Source organism: Pteronotus mesoamericanus, unplaced genomic scaffold (assembly GCF_021234165.1).
Source record: "Pteronotus mesoamericanus isolate MK-2021 breed Mesoamerican mustached bat unplaced genomic scaffold, CSHL_Meso_final contig_2, whole genome shotgun sequence".
Taxonomy (NCBI): Eukaryota; Metazoa; Chordata; class Mammalia; order Chiroptera; family Mormoopidae; genus Pteronotus; species Pteronotus mesoamericanus.
The window spans coordinates 7,223,959-7,248,068 of NW_026555084.1; the positions used below are offsets into that span (position 1 = coordinate 7,223,959).

A 24,110-nucleotide genomic window follows, 5' to 3' on the forward strand; every position below is an offset into this window, starting at 1 on the left:
AATGTAGTGTTACATTCGTGACCAAATGCATGTGCTCCATTTTCATTTCATGTTTAATGAACAGTGATTCATAATATCATTCTTGGCTTAAATTCAACATTTGTCTCATCTTTATCCACTTTCCTTGAAAGAGCCATGCCCTAATTCTCTGTGGTCGAGTGAAGGCCTCACTATTCCAAGAATCTACAACCTTCTTGTCACCTCAATGAGGTACTTCTATCCTCTGAACTTTGGGCTTGGGACAGTAGTTCTGGGGACTCACATTCTATTGGTCCTTCAGGAGGCTGAAGGCTATTGGCTATTGGACTTGCCACTAAGAATTTGTAGGTTCTTGTTACACAGAAGGGGTAATAATGAGTATATGTCCTTCTCATCTGCTTGCTTGTTTTTGATATCACTTCACAAAGAACTTGCCACTTTTCTTCTATAGACTTTGTCAGGGGTATCTAGCAAAAAATGAATTTCTAGCTCTCAAGTCTCCCTGGAAAATTATCTTTCTTCATATGAACTTATCAGTTCCCCTCCTGCCTTCAAACCTGAATGCTGTTTGTTATTCTTTATCTACTTTTATAACATATAATGAAAATATCATTAAAATGGCTCTGGTTATTGAAATGGCTGATTTTTTTCTAATGTCATAGGCATGTTTGAGTTTCTATCTACATCACACTGCAAAAGACTTCCACATACCTCCTATATCAGGTCGAAGTTTATTGTCATATCCTTCCAGGAGGTTGTTTAAGATAACAGTGACGTCACCCTCAGGAACTTTGGGTGTCAAGACCCATGTTTTGTTAGAAGCATAATCTTCATAGTCATCGTCAGATTTTTGGCTAGTGAGACTAAGGAAACAAAAATATTGGTTAAGAAACACATAGATTATATCCAAGTTAACTTTTATCCCTAGACCACTGATGGAAAAGGATAAATGAAACCAGGTTACAGGAATAAAAATTAAAATGGATTAAAGTGAAAATTCCTACCTGAGGATTAGTCTAGATAATTAAACTGCACAGATGTAGGCTGCAATTTATAAAAGTGTACTCTCCAGTTTTACAGAATGTTTTGCCCTTCCATTTATAAGTAGACTATTTCTTACTAGTTATTTTTGCCTTTTCTGTAGTTGATGCCCTTTTTGCCCACTTGCCCAGCCTCCTGAAGGACCTATTGATAAAACTATTTTTGTGAAAGGGATGCTTAAATGATCATAGTGTAGTCTATGAATTCAGGCATTGTGTCTACTTCTTTTTCCTTTGAGACGTTAACTTGCTCCCACCTATTAATGAAAGTAAGAGGCTGATAATTAGATTCACTCCCACAAACCACCAGACAAGCCTCTCCCTCCCTCCTCAATTGAACTAAGGAGAGCTCGGTCTTGCTGCCTTTTCTTCCTCCAGGGTGTGTGTATGTGTGTTTTTCCCCTCACTTGCACTGAAGGCAAGGGCGGTTCATTTATCTTTGATTGTTAAGAACCTGGTACCATGAGGGAAAATGAGGTTGCAGACTTTAAACCACTCTTTACTACAGAAAAGTTCCTTAACTGGAAACTCATACTGTTGCTTACTGTACTACAGCCATAGAAATGAAATTACATATTTTGAGTGATCAGAAAGCCACGTAATATCCTGTGATTCAGTTTTCTATACCCAAATATGTCAGAAATGCCCATGATTGGGCCAGAAGCTAAGGATGACTTTGGAAGGATATTAGAATTTCCATAGCTTGTCTTTTCCCTGCCCCAAGTTCCATTCTCCCTCTCCCCTCCCGCACACAAGACAATTGTATTTTCCAAATCTAGAGGTAGGGCAAAACCTTGCAAAAGCTGCCATTTTCATTTTTATCAGCACTCAGTGCATATTGGCTACTTCTGTGGTTTGTGGTGAAAAAAAATAACAAATGTGAACTATAAAATTTCCCACCTCGTCTTCCCTTTATTTTCCTAAATATATGGCATAGACTAGATCTTGTCAGAATCAAATCACTGCCACACTACTCTAAATGAATATATATATATATATATATATATATATATATATAAAATGCTCATTATAAAACATGTGTTTCTCAAACTATACTTGTCACCTTTCTTCAATTATCCTCAGTCATGTATATGGCTGTGTTTTATATATGTAGCTTGGAGATAGATGAATAGATAGATAGGTAGGTGATCAAATATGATAGAAGAAAGCTAATAAGTGATTAATCTGGCTTGAGAATGAGTGAGGGAGAGGAAGTTTTAAGAGAAATCACCGGCATGAATCAACTTAGTAAGCAAGTAATCTCCTTTTACATTCCTTTATAAAAAGAAGCCATATAAATTGAGCTGCTCAAGTGCATAACACCTCACATAGGTAGCGAGTTACATCCTGCACTTCAGGGGCAGAGGCGATCTCCACAAAATGTGAGTGTCACGGCGTGCCTGGGGAGGGAGCGGGGTGCTGGGCGGCCTTCATCAGCAGGGGCCAGCTCTCTGCGAGGATAATCCCTCTTGCGGCTCAGTTCGTCCTTTCTTTAGCATGCTGTGAACTCTGCCTAATGGGACGCTAATCCTGTGCCCCAAATCTTACTAGGTTAAGAAGAAAAAAGTCTCTCTAAGACATTTTTAAATCCTTCCAATAAATCATTGAGGGGGGAAAAAAGTGTGTCTGCCCCATTAGATGTCATTGTAATGAAATTTTACTACTGTTTAATTTGGTCATATGAAAGGGCCTGTTCAAAAAGAAATTATCTGTCTTCTTCCCCTTTCTCCCTCTGTGCCTGTCTCTCTCGTTTCTGTCTCTCACTGTCAGACAAATACACCCTGTTACAGTTTCTTCAAGGGAAGGTGCTATGTATTATTAAGTTGTTTGGTTTACTTGTTCAAGGCACTTCCTCATACTAAGAAATAAATGATCCAAGCTTCATGACACTGTATTACTGACATTGCTGTTACCTGGTGAACTAGATGGAAAAAAAAAATACTCAAATGAAATGATGAGAGATACTTGCTTAGAAGAAATGTTACTTTCCAGAATTGCTCCAACATTTCTCTTAATATCATCACCTATTGGATGTCAGAACAATAATCAAATTGATTTCACTTGAAAGTGTCAGTGATGTATTGTTTTTCATACTTCAAGATGCCTATTTAGCCATAGAGAGGTTAAACAGAGTGGAGAAATTAAAGGCATGTATTTGGGAGTTAGAAATGACCACGTCTGTGTGCTGGATTCTTGTCTCTGTCATTATTTTATGACCTTGGACAAATTGTTTAACCTGGCTAAACATCAACATTCTCATTTTAAATTAAACTTAATACCAGTATTCATATCACACCTTTGTGTAAGGTTAATATTCACTAAATGCTTAGCATAGTGCCTGACACATAGTTTTGAAAATAGGTTTATTATAATTATTATCATAAAGAGACCACTGCTAGGTTTATAAAAACAGCTCCAACCTTGTCACTAAACCTGATTCTACAGACATTCCTTCCAGGGTTTTCTCTAACATGGGCTAAGAAGGACTCAAAACAGATGTTTTCCAGGAAGAAAAATAATGAGCCCCTACAAATGAAGTTTTTATTCTCTAGAGCTTTCCCAGCTGAAGTCTAAATTAATAGTCCTGATGTATATCTGGGATTGTGCCCAGATTTGTCTTTAAAAAAGGAAAAAAGAACTTCTCTCATTCAATATCGGCTGGTTTTTTTCCCCATCTGTCATTCTTTGGAGTCAAGAATGTCCACATTTATAGGTGAACAGTCAAAGGGTAAAGAACTCTGACCATTCTATAGAATTGTGAACCTCATAAGAATGCCAGGATAGAAATAAATTGATAAAGACTCAAGAAAATTGATTTAACAGTTGAGCGGGCTAAGAGCAAACACAAATTTAAACTTTTAGCTAAAGGCACCTATTTAAATAAATAGACTTCAAAAGTGATTGCTCCTTCTTGGGTCCTTAGGTTTAAAAAATAATCTTATAAGAGAAAAGAACTACAATTAATATTACTCTTAAATTAACTTATAATGGACTATTTTTTTACAGCTTGAGTCATAATATCTGCAAGATAATGCCAGAAATTGTTCTAAAGCTTGCAAAAAATTGTTAGAAAGTCATCCGAAAGCTTTGGACAGCAAAATGAGCGTCTCTGGGAAATTGCTAGAAATGAAAAATGCAGAACCTTGGGCCTCACTTGGGCTCCTAAATCAGAATCTTTAATAAAATCTTCAAGTGATTCATACACATATTAAAATTTGAGACTCTCAGTCATAGAATGTTTAAATCAGTGGTTCTTACTCTGGGCCATGTGCTTGTGTGCACAGGGGTGGGCACTTTTAAAAATACAGGTTCCTAGGGTGCTAGTTTAGATGTGACTGAATTACCATGTTGTGAGTTAGGTTATAAATTTTAATTTTGGTCTTTGCAGTTTCATTTCATGATTTAAATTTACACATGAATACCAACATGTAGTGAATTCACATTTTCAATCAGACACCAAACTAACATTTAGGAGAAATACTCAAAAGTGGCTTAGAGAAACAAAACGAATAAGGATAGACATAGTTTAATGAGAGACTGCTCTCATTTATAGAGAAGATTCTAAATATTTGAATTTGGCCCATATTCTGGATATTTGCCATTGTGAAGATTAATTATGCAGTTATGGAATTTTACATTTTGAACCAGGCATTTAAAATTCCCACAGATGCAATAAAGCCCAGGGTGTACAACAGCAAACACTTGGATGAGAGAGAAAACCATTTCATTCATGTATCTTTCAACCCACTGTTTGGCTTCATAAAGAAAGAATATATAAATAAAATATATAATTTATATTCTATATTCTCTGACATAGGTAGGTAAATAGTTAAATAAACAAAAACTCATTTATTTTTTAAAATTTTTCTTGTATTTTTTCCACAACCATTTAGTCCCCTTAACTCTCTCCCTCCTCTGCAAACACCACACTGTTGCCCATGTCCATGAGCCCTTTTTCCTGTTTGCTCAATATGGCTGGAACTGGAAAATTAATTTACTTTTATCCTCAAAATACTTTTAAACGATTAGTATTTGATTCCTTTGAGCCATTAATTTCACTAGTACTTCCTTACTAGGACGAGTGTTGGCTTACTTTTATGTCACAAGTGCAATGAGCCGAGTGCAGAGTGTTTCAGATGTCAAAATAAACCTCCCAAGACATACATGTCAGCACAATAAAACCTTTTGAAACTTTTCTATTACAAATTCCTGTGCGTTGACTTTCTGCTCTGCTGATTTTACCTGTATTGCTGTCTCCCCTGTAGAGCATGACACCTACTCCTTCCTTTTACTCCACTCCCCGGGACGCCCTGCTACCCTCAACTCTGATCAGGCTATGAGGTCCGGCTGGGACTCTCACAGTCCCACAGCGTCAGCAGCGGAAGGATGTGCTGTTCCTTACATCGCGGTGTTAACGGAGAGTTTGTTGAGTTTCAGAAAGCTGGCCAAATTCCAGTACCTTTTCATGTACTGTTATTTCTGCTGACAGTCTTTTCTTCCCTCCAGCTTCCAAAGCAGTATTGAGCGTGGCTTATTCCTTCTTGTCTTTCAGTTTTCAATGTAAACATCATCTTCTCATGAAGGTCGCCCCTTACTATGTGTCAACCTTTGTCCCCCACCTCACCTTTATATGTTCCATTCAGTCCCTTACTTGCTTCTTAGCATCTGTCATAACATGTATTTATTGGTTGGCTTATTGTCTGTCTCCATTACTGGACTATATACTCCATGAGTGCATGCTTAATGAATATTTGTGGAAAGAATTTTTTTTTTTTTGGGCTAACTAGTATTTTTAAGGTAAATAAACCAACACTGGCTACTGTTAAATATTCACTGCATTCTAAGAATTACTTTAGGGACTTCATTCACACACTTTCTCCCACTTAATTCTTAAAACACTGATAGTCCTATAATTATCCCCTGTTTACTTAACTGTGTCAGAGAAATATATATTCTGTCTTTATGATACCAAGCACCAATGTATTTGAAGGAAAACAATGATATTTACCAAGTCACTTTGGGTTGCCAAACCAAAATGTTAAACCATTATGCTGCAAGCCTTTGAAACAGGAATTGGGACCTGAGAATCTGCCACTGTACATTCATCAAAAAATAGGATCAACCAAAATAAATGGTTGCTCAAACTCATTTTTCCCTTAGGACAATAAATTAGTTTATGCCCGAGCTCAATAAAAGTATGGCACCTTCAGCACAAAGTTAATAACATTCAAATTTCATCAGCTTGCCATTGCAGATACCAATGATTTGATTTCCCCGCGCTGAAGAATAAAGCAAAGCTCACAATTTAACTTAATGGATGTGATAAGCCGCCTCACTTAAACAGTTCTGGGCTTGGAAAACATTGCACCCTGCCAAGGCAAGGCGTGCACAGAAGCTGGGTCGTTTCAGTGGGTTCCTCTGGGCACTGGGAAAGGTGGACTTTGGTAGAAAGTATAGGAGCAGGTACGTAAGGTGAGTGCGTATCATCAGAGGTTATAGGGGAGTCAGAATCTGATCGTGGAGGAGGAGACTCTGTTGTCTGGAGGGCTGGGAGCCCTCGGAGACATTGTGCTGTTCAGTGACTAGGAGCATCCGAGCACAGAACCTTTCGGGAAGGGCGCTCTGCGCACAGGTGTGTACAGGTGATTGTGTTTATGCAAATACAATAGAGTTAGGGCAGGGAAGTAAATTCCTAAGTATGGATTCTGTTAGTGAACTGTCCTACTTGAAATGACTTCCTTACCTCATACTTAGTTCATATTTTTTTCTATTAAGATAATAGCTTAAGATAACAGTTGGCAAATGTGTTTATTTGAGTCAGTCCATCATTATTAGAACTCTATAGTCCCTTGTATAAAATGCAAACTGTTTATTTTATTAGCAGTCACCAATGACCCATATTAACTAAATGTGTGGGGTTTTATTTGCAAAGAGGGATGTTATTGCAAGCATCAGAATATTCAAACTAGATTGGGAGGCACTGGCATATCTAGTAATAAGGCCTAGTTCTTGGTTGTGTTCATTAGTCCAAATACTTTCAAATTGATTTCTGTAGCCACTTCACATACTGAATATTATATGACAATACAAATTAGTGAACTACTACTAATTGCAGCAAAATGGATCTGAAAACTAAAAATTTGAGCAAAACATGCTACATGTTACATTACACACATAAACACACACTGTATGTGTCTGTTTTTGTAAAATTTAGTATCAGGCAAAATTCAACCCTAGAGCTCAAAGTCAGAACAACGAGTGCTTTGAGAGAAGAGAAAGAGGCAAGGAATTGAGGTGGACATGAGGGTGTTTGCTGGAGTGTTGACAATATTTTATTTCCAGACATGGCTGGTGGTTATGTGGGTTTTTATTTCAACTTGTGTTAATTCCTGAGCCATATTTATGTATTCTGCACTTTCTATACATTTTACCTCACAATAACAACAGCAAAAGCATTTTAAAAATTAGGTTTAGGTGTGAATGTTAAAAGTAGGTTATTGGGTCCCTAAGAGCAGGAAGTATTTCTGTTTTCAGCAGTGTTGGTTTCCAAACCTTTGCAAGTGCCTGGCACTTGATAAGACATCAAATGAATGCTTTTCAAAGGATTGAGTGAATCAATGAGAATATGAGTTACTTCTAAAGGTTCAGTGTTTGTGAAAATTAACTTGGCAAAACTCACTCTTTATAAATATGCATGTAAGAGTTGTAGCTAATATTAAAATGAGCTGCCTATATACAATGCCATTGTGTGGTTATCATCAATATTTATGTCATATTAAGATCACCCCACAGTAGTGCTCCCCAAAGCTGAGGATACTTACCCCTGGTTCTCAAGACAATTTTAAGTGCCACATAGGCACAACATTAAGAGACATGAAAACACATTATTACACAATTTTTTCCTTTTTAATTCTTTTCAGCACATCCAGTTATATTAAGGACACAGTCTCATTTTATTTGTAATTTGTCCTTAACCTCACTTTCCAAATGCTAACCCAATTTCTAAGGAGAGCAACATCATGCTCAGAACCTCTGGAAGAAAACAATATGTAATCACAACATGATAACATTATTCTGGTCTCATTGTATTTACTTTGCAGCTGTCTTCTGTGATGAAAAGTAAAACTGATTTTACAGGTTTTATTATTTTTATTAAGCATATTAAATCAAAAAATTATGTTTTTAAAAATACTGTTTTATTAATAACAATTAAGAAAAAAAATAGCCAGATGCCAGTCAGATGTGCCAGAAACTGTGAAAGTGGCCAAATTTTGGAAACAATTCCTTATAGGTTTAGATTTCTGGATACTTCAGACAACCAGCATGTATTATAGACTCTTTTTGTGCAGGACATAGTTGCAGACGGAAAGAAGTGCAAACTGCGATGTTGATGTTAAAGCACCTTTCGTCTGTTTGAGAAGACAAACACCTGAACAGGTAGAAAAACACAACACTTAAATAACAAAACAAGGCAATACTAAAAAACATTGTCATGTGGTAGGACATGAGTAATCTCTGTCTACCAGCATCCCCACCTTGATAGTAAGGTTATTTCTATCAGTGTGCCTCGGTATTCACTTCCAAATTCGAATTTCTGAGGTAAGAATATTTTTCTCTAGAATATAAAACATTCTGGGGAACTGATAAAACTTCTGATACATATAATAAACATGCAAAATAGTTCACTGATTGTTAAGGCGGCGACAGAAAGATGTACTTTCTCGTGGCTCATGAACAAAAGGTGAAAGTTCCAGATTTAAAATAGTTTCAAGGTCACTAAGAGCCAGGGAATGAAAATGAAAGCTGATTCTATTGCAGGAAGTATCTATGTATGTTCAGATATACATATTCAAGCCTATCAAATTGGAATATATTCAACATTTATTGAAAATGAGTAATATGTCAGGTATAGGCTTAACCTTAAACAAAATTGCAAAGTTTTTCTCTATTTTTTATTCCCATTTACAATGTATGAAAGTTCTAGTTGCTCCACATCCTTACCACCTCTTGGTCTTGCCAGTTTTATTTTCACTTTGCTCATTCTGCTAGCTATATAGTGGTATCATATTATGGTTTAAATTTGCACTTACCTAATGGTTAATAATGTTGAACATCTTTTAATGTACTTATTAACACCTCAGTAACTTAGATAAATCTAAAGGCACTGTGCTGAGTCAATTATATGATTCTACTTATATGACATTCTTGGAAAAAACTACAGTGAGCGGTAACACACCAGTTGTTGCCAGAGTCGAGGGGAGGAGAGGGTGTGACTACAAATGAGTGGCAGGAAGGAACTATTTTGGGGAGAGATAGGACTGCTCAGTATCTTGACTTGGGATAGTGAATTACAAGAATTTACATGTATATTAGAATTCACACAACTGTACAGCCATAAAGGTCATCTTTGCTCTATGCAAACTTAAAAATTTAAAACAACAACAAAGCTATTGTGTTGTAAAGTAAACCACTGAATTTGAAAATCCTCTTTGACATGAGATTTTTGTGATATTTTCTGACACTAAAGTATGAGGTAATTGAGTCTAAAAATTTTTAAATCTCCTGGTAAGAAAGAAAATGGTACTGTGGTTTCTTTTCAATTTGGTATGTAGATTTTTGTATCTTTTTCAGGCTTTAGATGGAATATTACCCTCCCTGTTTCTACTATACACAAATTAAGTTCAATAGCGATTTATGAATAAGAAATAAGTGTACTTTTGTTAATTCTATGAGAATCTGTTAAGATTTTAAAATTGGTCTTCCAAATAATTACTCCCAAATCATATTGATTAATTTGGAATTTAGAAACCTCCTTTGTCATTTCTTAGATGCAAAGTATTAATCTTTGTAAAAATATATCTATTAAAATATTAGTTAAATATAGTGCAATAATTTCATAACAATGCCATAAAATAATTAGTATGCTTCAAATAGTTGACATAATAGCAGAATCAATAATTAATTAATGATCCTGATAAGATTTTGTAACATACACACACACACAAACTGTTGTGTATATATAAAAAACGATATATAATTATATAAAACCATATGTATGTAGTGCTACATTTAACTCTAAAGAAGCTAAAAGTCAACCATTAAGTCAATTGCCAAGCAATTGAGTACAGGCAGGTAAATTCCAACTCTCGCCACTTCCCAAATCACAGAGGCACCCTTCTTCCTTAAAAAGAAAACAGATGGTACATCATATGAAGGATGTCTCATGATCCAAACTTCTCACTGGAACACGGTCCAGTCCTTCCTATGGCAGCCAGGTCACGAACTGGGAAGCAGTGTTCCGCCTCCCAACTCCTTTGTGCTGATTTCTTCCCTCTCAATCACTGTCTTCCAGCCATCTGGGCCCTTTTTTAGTGCCCTAATCAAACCAGGCCCTTACTCCTTTCAGGGTCCTTGCACCTTTGTTACCAATGCTGAGAAAGCTCTTCCCCTCAGTCTCCTGATGGCGGAATTTTTCCATCCCTTATAGTTTTAAATTGTTCTTCATTACTCAGGAGTCTCTCTTGATCATCTATCTAAAGTAAAAGTTGTCTTTATTTTCTCCATGACTCCATACTTTTTTAGTTATTGCTTCAACATGTATCATTTTTAGAAGTTTCTTTATTTGTTTGCTGTCTGCCTCCCTCCACACTGCAAGGTCTAAAGGGATTAAGAAGATGTCTGTTGTTCTCGCTGTTTTATCTCCAGTACAGTGCAAAACAAGTATTAGGAATTCAATAAATATTTATCGCAGGAAGGCCAGAGGCATGAAGAAACAAATTTGTCCACTTTGCATTTATTTTATTCACATTTAACAAAGCCATTTAGAACTCAGCAAGACTCAAATGATATCCCCTGTTAGCCTATTTCAAGGGGAAAAGAACAAAATCATGTAAATTTGTGGGTTTAAAAAAAAGTTGGAATGTAAAATGTGTACCTGGTTATACAGCTTGCTTAAATCAGAGGTAATAAGTGAACCAAATCAATACAAAGGTAGAATACTGTTGATAAGTAAAAGTATGATTACAATATATATTACTCTAATACAGTGTTATGTTTTTTAAAAGACATGTCTTTATTCTACAATATAAATTCCGCAAGAACAAGGACTATGTTTGCCTTGTTCAGTGCTGTGTCTTCAGTGTCAGGTATAGTGCCAGGAACACAGGGGATAGGGATTAAACAAACTTGTGATCCACAAAATGAATAGGAATGCAGCAGGCCACTATTCAGGGCACCTAAATCAGCGTGTGTCACTCCTATCGCCAATCTTCAGCTTTATGTGCAGATGCATTTTCATGATCAATTTCATTGACACTTAAGCATCTATCAAGAATCTCCTTGGGAGAATACTTAAGAGTCTGAAGTCAAGGAGAATAAAATTGAATGAGGAAATCTCTCCCTCCCCATGGGGTTCTCTGCGGAATTTGTGCTTGTTCATCAGAGAAATTGATCTGCAAAGTGCATATGGCAGCAGGTTTACAAAAAGGAGCTCCCTTCCTGGCCCTTGGAAACTGTTAATGGCCTGTTGACCACAAGGGTACCTGGAAAATCATAGTCACTGTGATGGATGTTTCAAGCAGTATTTTGAGTGCCACCGTATTCTTGGTGTTATGACATTGAGTCGATTTTATTTGCTGCTTATTTATTATGTAAAAGAGTTTGGGTGAAGTGACATGTGATATCACTGGAAAAAAATTTAACCTCTTCAGAGTCATTTTTCTTATTGAATATTTTCATGCTCTCAAAAAGGTAGTTTAGTTAAACTTGTTCACTGTGATCTCTCCTTTTTAACCGAAAATAGGAATGATTTGTAATAAAAATATTTACAGACATTAAAACACCTCTCAGATGAAAATTCTGTATTCAAGACTAAAAATGGAAGAAGAGTAAGAAGCCCTGAAAAGGGTACCTAAAAGGAGGTAGGAAAATGAGACTGATGTTCATAGGAATCTAATGAATTATGACGTGCTTGTCCACGTGTGTCTGGGGGAGGGCAGAGCTGATGCTGGGGAGGCTGTCAGGGACCAGGTCAGGAAGGACCATGTTGAGTGATCATATGCCCAGTTTGCCTGGGAAAGTTCCAGTTGGCAGCTGTGGTTCTGACATAATTATTCATAATTATGCCCTCTTTCACTATAAAAAGGTGTCCATTTTGCACAGGAAGCACATGGTCATAGATATTGTCCAGATAAGACAATTGTATCTTATGGGAGAAAGGGAAGTTATTGCAAAGCTTTAAGCATATTTATATTTTAGGAAGTCATTCTGAAGTGAAATTGTCTTTATTTGCATTTGACAATACTCTATATAAAATCATGAAGAATCTACAAAAATTATTAGAATTAATTGCTGGAACTATATTACAGGATATGCATTAATATACAAAAGAAATGCTTTACTATATTATGATAAACATTTGGAAATTAATATTAAAATGGAATAGAAGATACAAAGTACTTAAGAATAAACTTAAGGAAAATGTGCAAGATGTTGGCATTGAAATAAACAGGAAGTTGATGAGAAGAATTAAAGGAAACAAATGGAGATATAAACCATGTTTTTAAATGGAAAGACTTAAGATTGTCAAAAATGTTAGTACTTTCTAAATTGATCTGTATATTCAACACCATTTCAGTAAAGATACAACAGGACATTTTTATTTTGCTTTGGTATAAATTGGGAAATTTTCTAACACATATGAAAGATTTAAAATTCACAAATCTATTTTACAAAAGAAGAACACAGATGAATGTGTTTCGTATTTATGAACTGATTTTAAGATTTACTCTAAAACTGCAAAGATCAAAGTCATATAGTGCTGACACAGGCATAGACAAGTAAATCAATGGAATGGCATAAAAATTTCAGAAATAGACCTAAACATATATATGCTAATTACATTTTGGCAAAGTTATTGGGGAATGTCAGTGGGAAAAGAAAAATCATTTCAAAAAATGGGGCTAAAACAATTGGATAAATGCATGAGGAGGATGGATATCAACTTCTAACATATATTGAATAAAATAATAATAATTAAAAATGGATCGTGGAGCTACACAAAAAAAGCTATAACTACAAAGCTTCTAAAAATATACAAAAATATCTTTACAAATTTAGGGGAGTTAAAAATTTGTTAGGGAATGTAGAAAATATACTAATCGTAATAAAAAGTGACAAGTTTTGCTTTATAATAAGTAAATAAATAATCAACCCAAAATGGGAAAAAACATTTTCATACATATATCTGACATGGGTTTTCACTTAAAATTCATAAAGTACTTCTTCAAGTCAATACTAAAATAAAATATAACAAAACCATAAACCTGACAGATACAGTGTCAGTCCTACTATAATGGCTAAAATGCAGAAGACTCTAGAGCTTTTCATTAAATATCTAGAAGTTACAGACTTGTGTGCACATGCGTGAGGATAGAACATCTTACTTTTTGAATGGTAATTATTTGAGAGGAACTAAACATGCTCACTTGCTTTTTCTAAGAGAATAAGATGTAGGGGCACACTGGAAGAAAATAGTTAAATAGATTTTAAAAAGCAGTTGGTAATTAATTAGTATATTATATCTTACCAAAGATTACAGCGTATCCATATTGAAAAATTACTGAGGCACTAAAATCTTGTTCTGTATCTATATTTATAGGCCATATACATGTATTTTTCACTTAATTTTAAAAAGCTTCAAAATATTCACTGTGTTTTTTGATCCAATTGCATCTAAGTTTTCAAATCCTAACATTTTTGAAAATAATTGAAGCTCACAACTGGTTTGTGTATTCCAGGTGGTTATGTTTTGTGCCCACCCCCCTAACTGTTTGACTGTGTTTGACTACCTATATTGGATTGACAATGGCTCAGAGAAGGTGAATCAATTGCAGGGAATTGTGAGAAAATAGACCATTATCATGCATGGAACTTGAAAACCTACAGAATAGGAATAAGTGGAACAAAAGCCCATCAACTGGCCATTGATTTGTAAATTTTGTCTATTTTAAAATAATGTCATCTATGACCAGGTTGCTTTATTTAATTTTCTTTAATATGATCTATGTTTGTTACATAGATTTTTTAAAAATACTAAACATAGTTTTCAGAACATTTTTTACAAAATTTATACCACTTTTCTTCTTCTTAAAAAACCCCATTTTTAAGTAAAAACCTCTCCAATTGAGGGCAACAAATTTAGCAAAACTATTGCGACCAAGAGAAGTGTTGGAATATTAATATCAACAAGTTGGATGATTATAGATCAGTTTCAACTGGATTGTTGATCTCAGTTTCTCTGTCCTTTGCTTTCACTGTGCTAGAGAGTTGTACTCTCTCATAGCACCGTGTGACTTATTTGGGTGACATTTACATGGGTTAAAATTTAATAATTATCCAGACACCTCTTTGGTCACTGCTATCCCAGGGGATTCAAACTCCATGGTGGCAGATGCTGCCTCATAATTATATATCCAGTTCCTAGCGCAGACCTAACTGAGGCAAGATACCTAAACATGTTTTGGGTCTAGAATAGTTTTCCTCAATTGTGTATTTTGAAGGTGTTTTCAAAAGCAAGTTATAAAAAAGGACTGATAGCCTTCAAAAAATAACGTAAATTAGGAAATTGTTTATTTGTCTCTACCAATCTTACACTGACAAGTTACATTCAGTTTGTTTTGGGCATTTTATTTAAATATGTCCAAATAAAGTATAGAACTCAGTTTATATTTGTCTCAGTCCAGAACAAGTTTGTGGCAGGGTTTCAATGATTACAAACAATCTTTGCTTAAAACGAATTCCTTATTTTCCCTACTATTATGTTATTTGGTATTATTCATTATAGTTTTCTTTATGAATGGGTGGCAAGTGTACTATCAGTACTACTTATTTAGTATTTACATGGCACTTTATCCATGGAGTTATACAATGAGTTTTATAATGATATAGAATTACTACCATATTTTGGGCTCATATCATAATATTATAGAGATTAATATGACTTGAAGTTAAGTTTTATTTTCACCCTCATGTGTAACTTGAAAGAACTTTTTATTTCCTTTCAAAATATATTTATTCTCTGGAATAGAAAGAAATGAATAGCAAATAACACTCCCACTTAAGCAAACTGAAGAGGCCTTTTATATCTTGGAACAATCCAATTATTTTCTTACTTTTAGAAAGAAGAAGGGTGACTATACTTTTGTGCTGTAGTATATAGACTAAAATGAGACTAGGGGAAGCGAAATCCTGCTTTACAGACGATATTCAAGGAGCCATGGGTGAGTCCTTAGGCTCTTTATATCTCATTCCTTATAGCTTTTCGAAGGATAACAGATCTTCATTTAACTCACAAGGCTCTAGAGAGAATAAGAATGTGTACACAAGCATTCTCAGAAAAAATTAAAGCCCCAGTTTCTAGAAATTATATCTTCTTATTCCTCTAGAAATTAAACTTGATATTAAGTTATCACATGCCAAAACTATCAAAGAAGTTGCATATATAATTGAGGTGATTTCAAATGTCAACCTATATATCTACATATTGAAGATATAAACAACAGATATTAAAGTAGTAATATTACTTCTATTTTAATATTCAGTATAGTTGCCTTGATTTTGTCTTTCACTTTTCTAAAACTTTTTGTAGGAAAACTGGAGCAGATTATTCTGTACATTTGCTCAGTGGAAGGGCAAGATCTCTTCTTTGAAAATGGAATGACATGCTGAAGCTAAATTCTGGTGTAACATCTGAATTGCAGATTAAGCTATATTTATATACAGAGACATAACTGTTAAGAAAGTGTATTTTCTAAGCACAGTTTTGGTCCAGGGTCTAAATAATGCCATTTAACATGTTTTTAAACTCACAAAACAACCAAATAGTGGATTATTTTTAAGAATTTCTTCTTAGAGCTTTCAATAAAAGTAAGAATTTAAGAATGGTGCAATTGATGGAGACTGAGACTCTCAAAACATGCTACTATATAGATGATTTTAATGTGTTCATTGAGCTCACTGGAAGTAAGGTACTGTTCTAGATCCTATTGTCTGAAGATAGAATCAAATAATTATAAAAATTAATGCTGACAAATAGAGATAATCTAGGCTAGTTAACTACTCTAGTGAGAAAACTATTGATGGAGTGAAACTGGTCAAAACTTTCAGAAAATAATTGACAGATCTAAAATATAACTAGTTCTTATGATCATTTGTGTGTATATATATATATGTTAAATACTTTTTGAGACGACTCTAAATCATCTTCTATTTATACAAAAAAGACAAGGGAAATATTTAGAAAAGGACGTACGGAGAAAAGAGTGGCTGTTGCCCAAGAGGTGAAGCAAGCAGGTGACGCGCCTGCCGGGGGAGAGGGCGGGGCGCCGGAAGTGGTGAGAAGTGCTGGCTGAGGCCGTGGGGGCCACAGAAAGGAGGAACTTGCATTGGATCAGCTCTGGTGACAGGTCAGGGGTGGGGCTCAGAGTGCCCTTGCTGGTAACTGTTTTGGGGGACGCAGTTAGTGCTGCTGATTGGAACGAGAGCTGACTCCTGATTCCTGGAGGGCACCCACGAAGGGGCACAGGACAAGAAGTGCAGGGTGGTATAGACACACAGACACACAGGCACACGCACATACTCTGTTATATATGTATCTAGGCTCATCTGCCATTACACATGGTCATTTACTCTCTATAATCTTGATTTCCCAATCTGTCAAATGTGGTTGACAATAACAACTTCACAAATTTTAGTAAAAATTAAGTGTATATAATATATTAACTACATATTCATTAGTACATATTTGTACATTTGAAATATATGATTTATATATTAATGAAAATAAACATTACATATTAATATTTACATTAAAATTTTGGTGCAGCGTATGTGTGTGCGTGACACGGGTAGAGCTGAAAGTCTGAAATTGGTATTATGTTGTGACTATTTAGTTTCTGATGCAGGGGTTTAGAACAAGTCATCCTAAATGTGCTTCTGTAGTATGTGGGTTATTTTGAGATAAAGGAAGCTGAGCAGGCTTAACAGAAATTTCTGTATCCCTGCTTTGATCTCCAACTACCTGGAATAAGTTGAATTATAAGCCTTGCCCATAATAAGAAATTATCAGTGGTAACCTTTTGTGATCTATCTACACAGCGGGGCAAACTATTGAGCATCTGCTCTTCTCATCCTCCTACAGTAACACTCTGAAGCCCCAGGGGGCATCAGCGCATCGTGGTTCAGAATATTATAGATACCACATTTTCCCTTCCTGTCTCTGAAGCCCTCAAGTACGTGGGTTGCCAGAAGTGCATATGTAAATAAATTTGGCTATTTTCTTAATCTGTCTCATGGAGATTTAATTATTAGACGGACGAAGAGAACGAAGGAGGGTAGAGGAAAACTTCACTACCCACACTAACTTGCAAGACGTCACATAGATCTCTTATGACCCAGGAGTGGAGGGATGAATTTTTCTCTTCACATTGATCCGAATAGGTTCGCGTATCTGGAGGGCCCACCCCAATTGAAATCCTGAATTGTTAAGCACTTAAATTGTGCTGACACCCACGGTAGTCAAACAATTCCTGAACTGTGCTAATTATAACTTTGAACCAATCTTCTGTGATCTGTGAATTTGGGAGAAGTACTTCGGGGAACCGTGTTGGGGAGGAAAAATAATTTTCTCTCTAACTTTCCAGGTTCTTGGCTAACTTTCTAGGTAATAAAGACAAATTAACAGGAGGAAAACAAACAGAAGTTTGATAACATGTATAACCTCTTCTATACGGAGAATAACCAGAAAACTGAGTAACTCCCTTGAATGCCCAAACCACCACCTTAAATACCATCTCCAGCTGAAGACAAAAGATGATGCTGGAGGGAAGGCAGATCTGGGAGGCTGTCAGGCAAAGCACAGTGAACTTGAAGGTTTGGTTACTATAAGGAATTAAGGCCCTGCCCTCTCCACTGATAAGAGTATCCATAGATTTAGTCAGCTTCTCTACCGCTCCGGGGAGGAGACACCCTTGCAAATGGAGATTTCCCTTGTAAATGTAAATATCCCTTCCAAAAGGGTAACTGCTGCTGGCACTGAGTTGCTCCTGTGCCTGCAGTTTCTTAAAAATAATCAGCCTAAAATATTCCTTACACCAGAGAGAGAAATTCTTCTGCCTTTCAACTACAATTGTGTGAAATTCCAGTTGTACTTGAACTGTGGAAAGTCTGTCTTGGAATGGCTAGGAAATTGTTAAGAGTGAGAAATAACCACAATCTTAGTAATGTAATATTTACTACAAAGTTAGAGTCTCTAAAGTTAGTCTTAACTTCATTTCAGTTGGAGCGGAAATGCTTACATGAAGAACATTTTAAAACAGAGGCCTCAATCATTAAATATCCTGCAATCCAATTATTTTGAGGAAGTTAGCTCTTAGCTCTTCTAAACTGTGTCGAAGATATCAAGCATTTATATAACTAATTACTTAAATTAAAAGCCAATTTTTAATTCCTGCCTATGATCTAGGTGTTTTGTCTAGAGGATGGCAGGCAGCTGGATTCTGGAAAATATTAAGTAATAAGGTTTTCTTTTTCCTTTCCTTTCTTTCCTCCTTTTTTTTTTTTTTTAGGTAGATGTTTGCCTTAGTGTAGACTGTTTGCAATATTATGTCTACAACTAAGCAATCAAATATGCTGAGAAGACAATTTTTTTCTAAGTAAAACCAGGTGGAACATTAGGAAAGAAAAGCCTTGTCCGCAGAGATTAATTCTGTAAACAAACAGCATTATAATAAAGAGTCACAATATTCCCCTGCATGTGTGGTCATAGCCTGCAAAACTTAAAAACTCTGAAAAAAACTACTCATGGGATAAAAACTTCAGCACCTCATAAGAAAAGTTACCTGAAGTATTTCTGTTTAAGCTACAGATAAGAACAGAAAATATCTACAAATTTATGACTCAATGTATATTTTAAATAAGTGTTAGCGCTTCAAAATAAGGGTTATGTTGTCACAAATTTCATCAAATTCACCTCTGCTCAAGCTATCCTTGAAAATTAATTTGTTATCACTCAAAGTATACTATAAAATCTTACTTTAAGAAAAAAAGTAAAATATCTTTACTTCCAGCACATATTCCTATTTAAATAATTTTTCTGTTGTATCTCTCTTTGTTTCTTCTTTTTAAGGTATTTTTATTCTGAGATGGAATGTAGTTACATCAAAAGAGTTTATAAAATTAGGAAATTTGTTTTAAAACCTATATATATGAATATTCTCCATGGATTGTATATAATTTAAAAATACAATTACATACACATGCATACAGACCTTTAATGAGGGAGGTCTCTGTTTTTTTTCAACCAATGTTTTCTCATATATGAGGTGGGTTTATTAAAATTCTTTATAGCTATTCTTCATTATGGTTTCTAGAATACACTCAATGATTTATATACAAATAAAAAAATCTGAGGTAAAAATACCTCATTATGCTCAGCAGTTTAATAAAGTAGCAATAAGAAAAACACCTGTACACATTAAATATGGTGATGAATAAACTTCGGATGTTAGCAAGGCATATACCACTTTCCTTCAATGTGCAGTCTAGGGCATTTGCAGAAAATGACTATTTCTGGGCTCCACCCCAGACATAATGATTGACGGTCTTCCAGTGTATGGTCCAGGAGACCTCCTTTTAGCAAGTTCTCCAGGTGATGCAATAAGAGCACTGTATACAAGACACGTGACAGGTCAGGTAGTTTGGAGTTTTAGCAATTAACTCTTTCACACATAAGAGGAGATACTAGCTTTTAATATCATCACTTCAATGCTTTGTACTCCTCCTTGCTTTACTGTTTTTGTAAACACAACCTAATGCGTTTAGTCAATTTAATGAGGGGGAAAACTTATTCTTTGGAGTTATAGAAGTGAAAAAGTCAATTAAATGTCTTTCTATAATTTCTCTAAACTTTCTACTGGCACTGTTTACCCCTAAGACCTCTTTCAGATTATCTCCTAGGATCCCACATTTTTTTCCTGTAACTTAAAGTCCTTTAGGATCAACTTCAGATCAAAGCTCCTTTTTCCATCCAGCCTGATTCAGGCATGCGAATAGCTTTTTTAGGGGATTGCAGTAAACTGAAACTCTGATCAATTCTCTGTAATATATGACTTGTTTCTGTCATTCCTGAGAAGATGTGAAAATCTTTCTGTTGGAGAGTTTACATGACACACAACTCCTATTATTTAGAGCTATTTCAAGTGCTCATCTAGGCTACTATGCTCAGAACTGAAAAGTAAAATGTATTTCTAAGTTGTACATTTTATATGATATGGGAAAGAAAAAAGTAGGGCTCCTACAAAAAGTAAGACACCTTAGATATACTATTATGAATAACAATAAAGTTAAACATTTTTTGCTTAAAGTAGGGCCATGAGGATAAAATACATAAGAACGTCTTTATCTATTTAGTTATAAAATTGTTTATAACTAAACTTATTACTAAATTGTTTACTAAGATGGATGGAAGGGGAGTAGGAATGAAAGACATATTTCCCTGTCTTATCTAGATTTTAATCCACAGGTTTCATAAATGGTAGGAATATGAGAATGTTATTTTCTATCCATAAAAACTATCAGCTCTCTAATATCTGAAAACAGTTAAGAACTACACACAACATTAGGGAGAAAAACATGTCTGCAAATTTTGAGTAGAAAAATGTTTGTCCAGGATTCCACTAAAATGTGTTTGTATGTAAACCATTTCCAGTAGAAGGATCTCACCTCTTCTAAGAAAGCTACTTAATCTTATATTCTTAATGAAAATGCAGTCTATTTTTATAGTGAAGGGGGAAAGACTGAAAAATCCTGGAAGAATTAAGCAGACCCCCTCTCTGCTTAGAAACTCCAAGAGAGCCTTTCACTCCTTATTTTGTGCAGGTCTCTTGATCAGAAATATGCTTCTCCCATTATCTCCCTTAAAGAATGAATGATCAGAGTAGTTAACTAGTAATTTTTAATAAAATAAAATAACAGTTTAACCCCCATCCCTTTTATCTCCCTTTGCTACAACTACTTCATAAGAGTGTCAACTCCCACAAAAGCCTTAGGGCAAGGGCTTGATATATCCTATAGCTAATGTTTCTTTTATGGGAGGGGGGAGTGTAGAACCACCCCAAATATGGAGCTTTATTTCAAAATGACAGTGTAGGAGAGTTTAAGTCATGTAGATAGGGGACTGACCTGCCTTTGGTCCTTGCTGAAAATCCTGAGGTGTGTGTTGGGGGTGGGGAGTGTTTAGGTGGATGGATGAATGGTGAACTATAATTGGAGAAATATTCATTCCTCTGATTCTTTTGGTCCAAGAAAGTTCAAAGCACTTCAGGTCACACACCTGCTCAGGGGCTTGGCAGTCCATCCCCCCTTCCCATCTTTTCTGTTTAGTGAAGCAAGGCTCTCTAGGGCTTTAAAGCACACTTCACAAATTTTGCATCACATTCCCCTGGTTCAGCATGTTTTTCAACACTGCATCAAGGCCAACGCTTTTCCAGACATATGTTAGTCCACACATTCATCAACCAGGTTCTCTAGCCCCTGCCCAAAGGTCTCCCTCCTCTCTCAAGGAGAGGGTAGGACTAACAGAATAGGGTCCCTGGATGTCATTAGTGCTCCTTGGCTCTATCGGCCTTCTGCCTGCACTCTATGGCTGTCCTGCGTAAATTTAGGGGTGCACTGTGGGGTTCGACAAGCCCCTTTCCGTTTGGCCCCGAGCAGAACTGCTGTCCCTGGTGCTGAACCACGTTTGCCCATCAGGGAGCCTGCTGCCAGGTCGGTGGGGCTGGAGAGAAAACCTGGCTGACTGATCGTAAGAATGCCAAAGTGCAGGCGCAAGCAATACTCCGAGGCACAAGAACAGAACCCCTCCCCCCAAACACAGCTCTCCCGGGGGTGCGCCGGAACCTCATTTGCAGGCTTCTCCTCCAGACCCCCACCCCAAACGCCTCCAACATGGCCTCAGATGCCCGCGCGTCAGCACAGCCCACCTGGACATAATTTTGCAGTAATACGAAAACGCTACTCTTCAAACACAAAGTCTTTATTATGTTAGCTTTTTCACTCTAACACCAAACAAATCAGTGGAGCAAATTAATAAATAAACGAAAGTGACCTTCCTCTTTCCTCCCTCCTTTTCCCTCCCCGCACATTCACATTCCCTTAAATTACAAAGCCCCAGAACCTAGAAGAGTGTTCTACATCTCGGTGGTCTCCGTAGTGCCACGTCCCCAACCCTTCCCCCACGTCTCTGGAACAAAACGAAGCCAAAACCAGCACATCTTACCTTGGACAGAGCGTTAGCAGGAGCAGGATCCACGCCGTCATTTTCTGTGAAAATACAGGAGTCCTGTAGACTGAGCTTCCTGTGCTCCATGTATTTGGCAAACTCATAGCTTTTTTCCCCCCTCTGCTTCTTGTCTGTGGGTTGCAGAAGAATCCCTCCCCTTTGTATTATTATTATGCTTATGATCTGATGGTGGCTCCCCCCACCTGCCTCTAGTAGGTCCCGTCACTGGGGAGATGTATCTCTACCAGCTTCAGGAATTAGTATTCAGGGAGCAGAAATAAGATCGGCACACAGGCTTGCAGATACCATCAAAGCGTCAGCTCAGGGAGCGGCTTCCAAGTCTGGGGGAATAATGTAATTGAGGCAGGGGGAGGGTTTAGGAAAAGACGCACAGAGACAAATAAGGGGGAGAGAAAGGCACACACACTGGTACACACGCTCGAGCCCCTCACATTCACACACTCACACTGCCCTAGGTCTATCGTTGTAGGTTTGTTTGTTTGCTTTGTTTTGGTTTTTCTTTTAGAGGGGGCTGGGCTGTGTGTGCGCGTGCACGCGCGCGCGCGCGCGCGTGTGTATGTGTGTGTGTGTGTGTGTGTTTAAAAGAAATAGAAAAATCACGAGAATCTCTGCGTGATAACTGTGAGGTCAAAGTGGAAGTGATGCATGCTGCAGCAGCACGAATTAACACATGCGTGGTGTCTTTCCAGTGTTGCTTAACCCTTCACTGCACACACAAGCACGCAAGGACTGGCTTCCATCCCCACGGAAAGCCAGGGATGCTTGAGCTAGCTCCTACACTATACACCAATGACTGAGGTCTGTCTCCTCAGATCTGCCAAGAATCCTTATTTAAAATCGTGCAGTCTTAGAAATCATGGTCAAATAGTGGGGGGAGGGAGAGCAGAGTGCAGGGGAGAAACGGCTCTTTCCCTGTAAAACCATCCCATATGAAAACAGATTTGATGGATTTTCAATTTGATTGAAGGGAGACAACACTGATAGATCTAAAAGACACGGAGAATTTCCATGCTCTCCAGGAGGCACCCCTCCCTTTTCTGCTCTCAGAATGTAAAGACACAAACTACCTGAAGGTTGAAGAATGTAATTGCATGGAGAGAGCTGCCTGAGTAAAGAATACAAACCACAAACCCAAAGGGGGCTTTTAGAAGGGAAGTTGGACAAAGGGAGAGAGTCAAGAGGACATTTAACAATATAAAGGGATTTTTGTTTGCTGTTCAGGATTGATGCTTTTTTACTTCTGCTTCATGACATTCCTGAAAATTTCTGAGGTGAATGAGTGGTGTTAGAGTGCTTACTTCTGGCATAGAATGTTGCCATGGATACTGATACATGAGAGACATCCCTCTATTTCAACCTAGTGCATCCACCACAGAGGGAACTCCAATCACTGCGCATGGAGAAGAAAGTGGAGGGGTGTTTCAAGGTTTCTATAGAGTCAAGACCATAGCAAAGATGTTCGCATGGAAATGCAGGTGAAGAAAACCAATTGGACACCTTTCTGGAACATAGGAGGTTATACCAAAACCACTGCCTTTTCTACAGCATCTGAGTCTTCCAGGGAGGCAACAGGAAGAAGGAGTCCAGGTAGTATAGAAATAGAGCCTGAGATAAGTAGGTCCGCTCTCCATGTCTAACCCTAAAATATAGCCCAGAAAAGCTGTGAGAACTACCGGTGGCTTCTGCTCATGATAGAGGCTGAGGAGACACATTATGACCAGGCAGCAAAGCAG

At 36.8% G+C, this 24,110-nt stretch overlaps 1 protein-coding gene across 3 annotated transcripts in view; it reads right to left on the reverse strand.

The window, feature by feature from the left end:
- Positions 1-22,874, reverse strand: part of GABRG2 (gamma-aminobutyric acid type A receptor subunit gamma2) — a 77,616-nt gene extending 54,742 nt beyond the window's left edge. For 2 of the 3 annotated variants that reach the window (XM_054568086.1, XM_054568087.1), the window contains exons 1-2: positions 22,354-22,874; positions 691-842 (exon numbers count right to left, since the gene is read on the reverse strand). In XM_054568086.1, coding sequence (XP_054424061.1) covers positions 691-842; positions 22,354-22,460 — 259 coding nt within the window. In that variant the 5' untranslated portion in view covers positions 22,461-22,874. The remainder of the gene's footprint in view (positions 1-690; positions 843-22,353) is intronic. The other variant, XM_054568085.1, reaches the window with a different exon arrangement.
- Between the last annotated feature and the right edge of the window lie 1,236 nt (positions 22,875-24,110).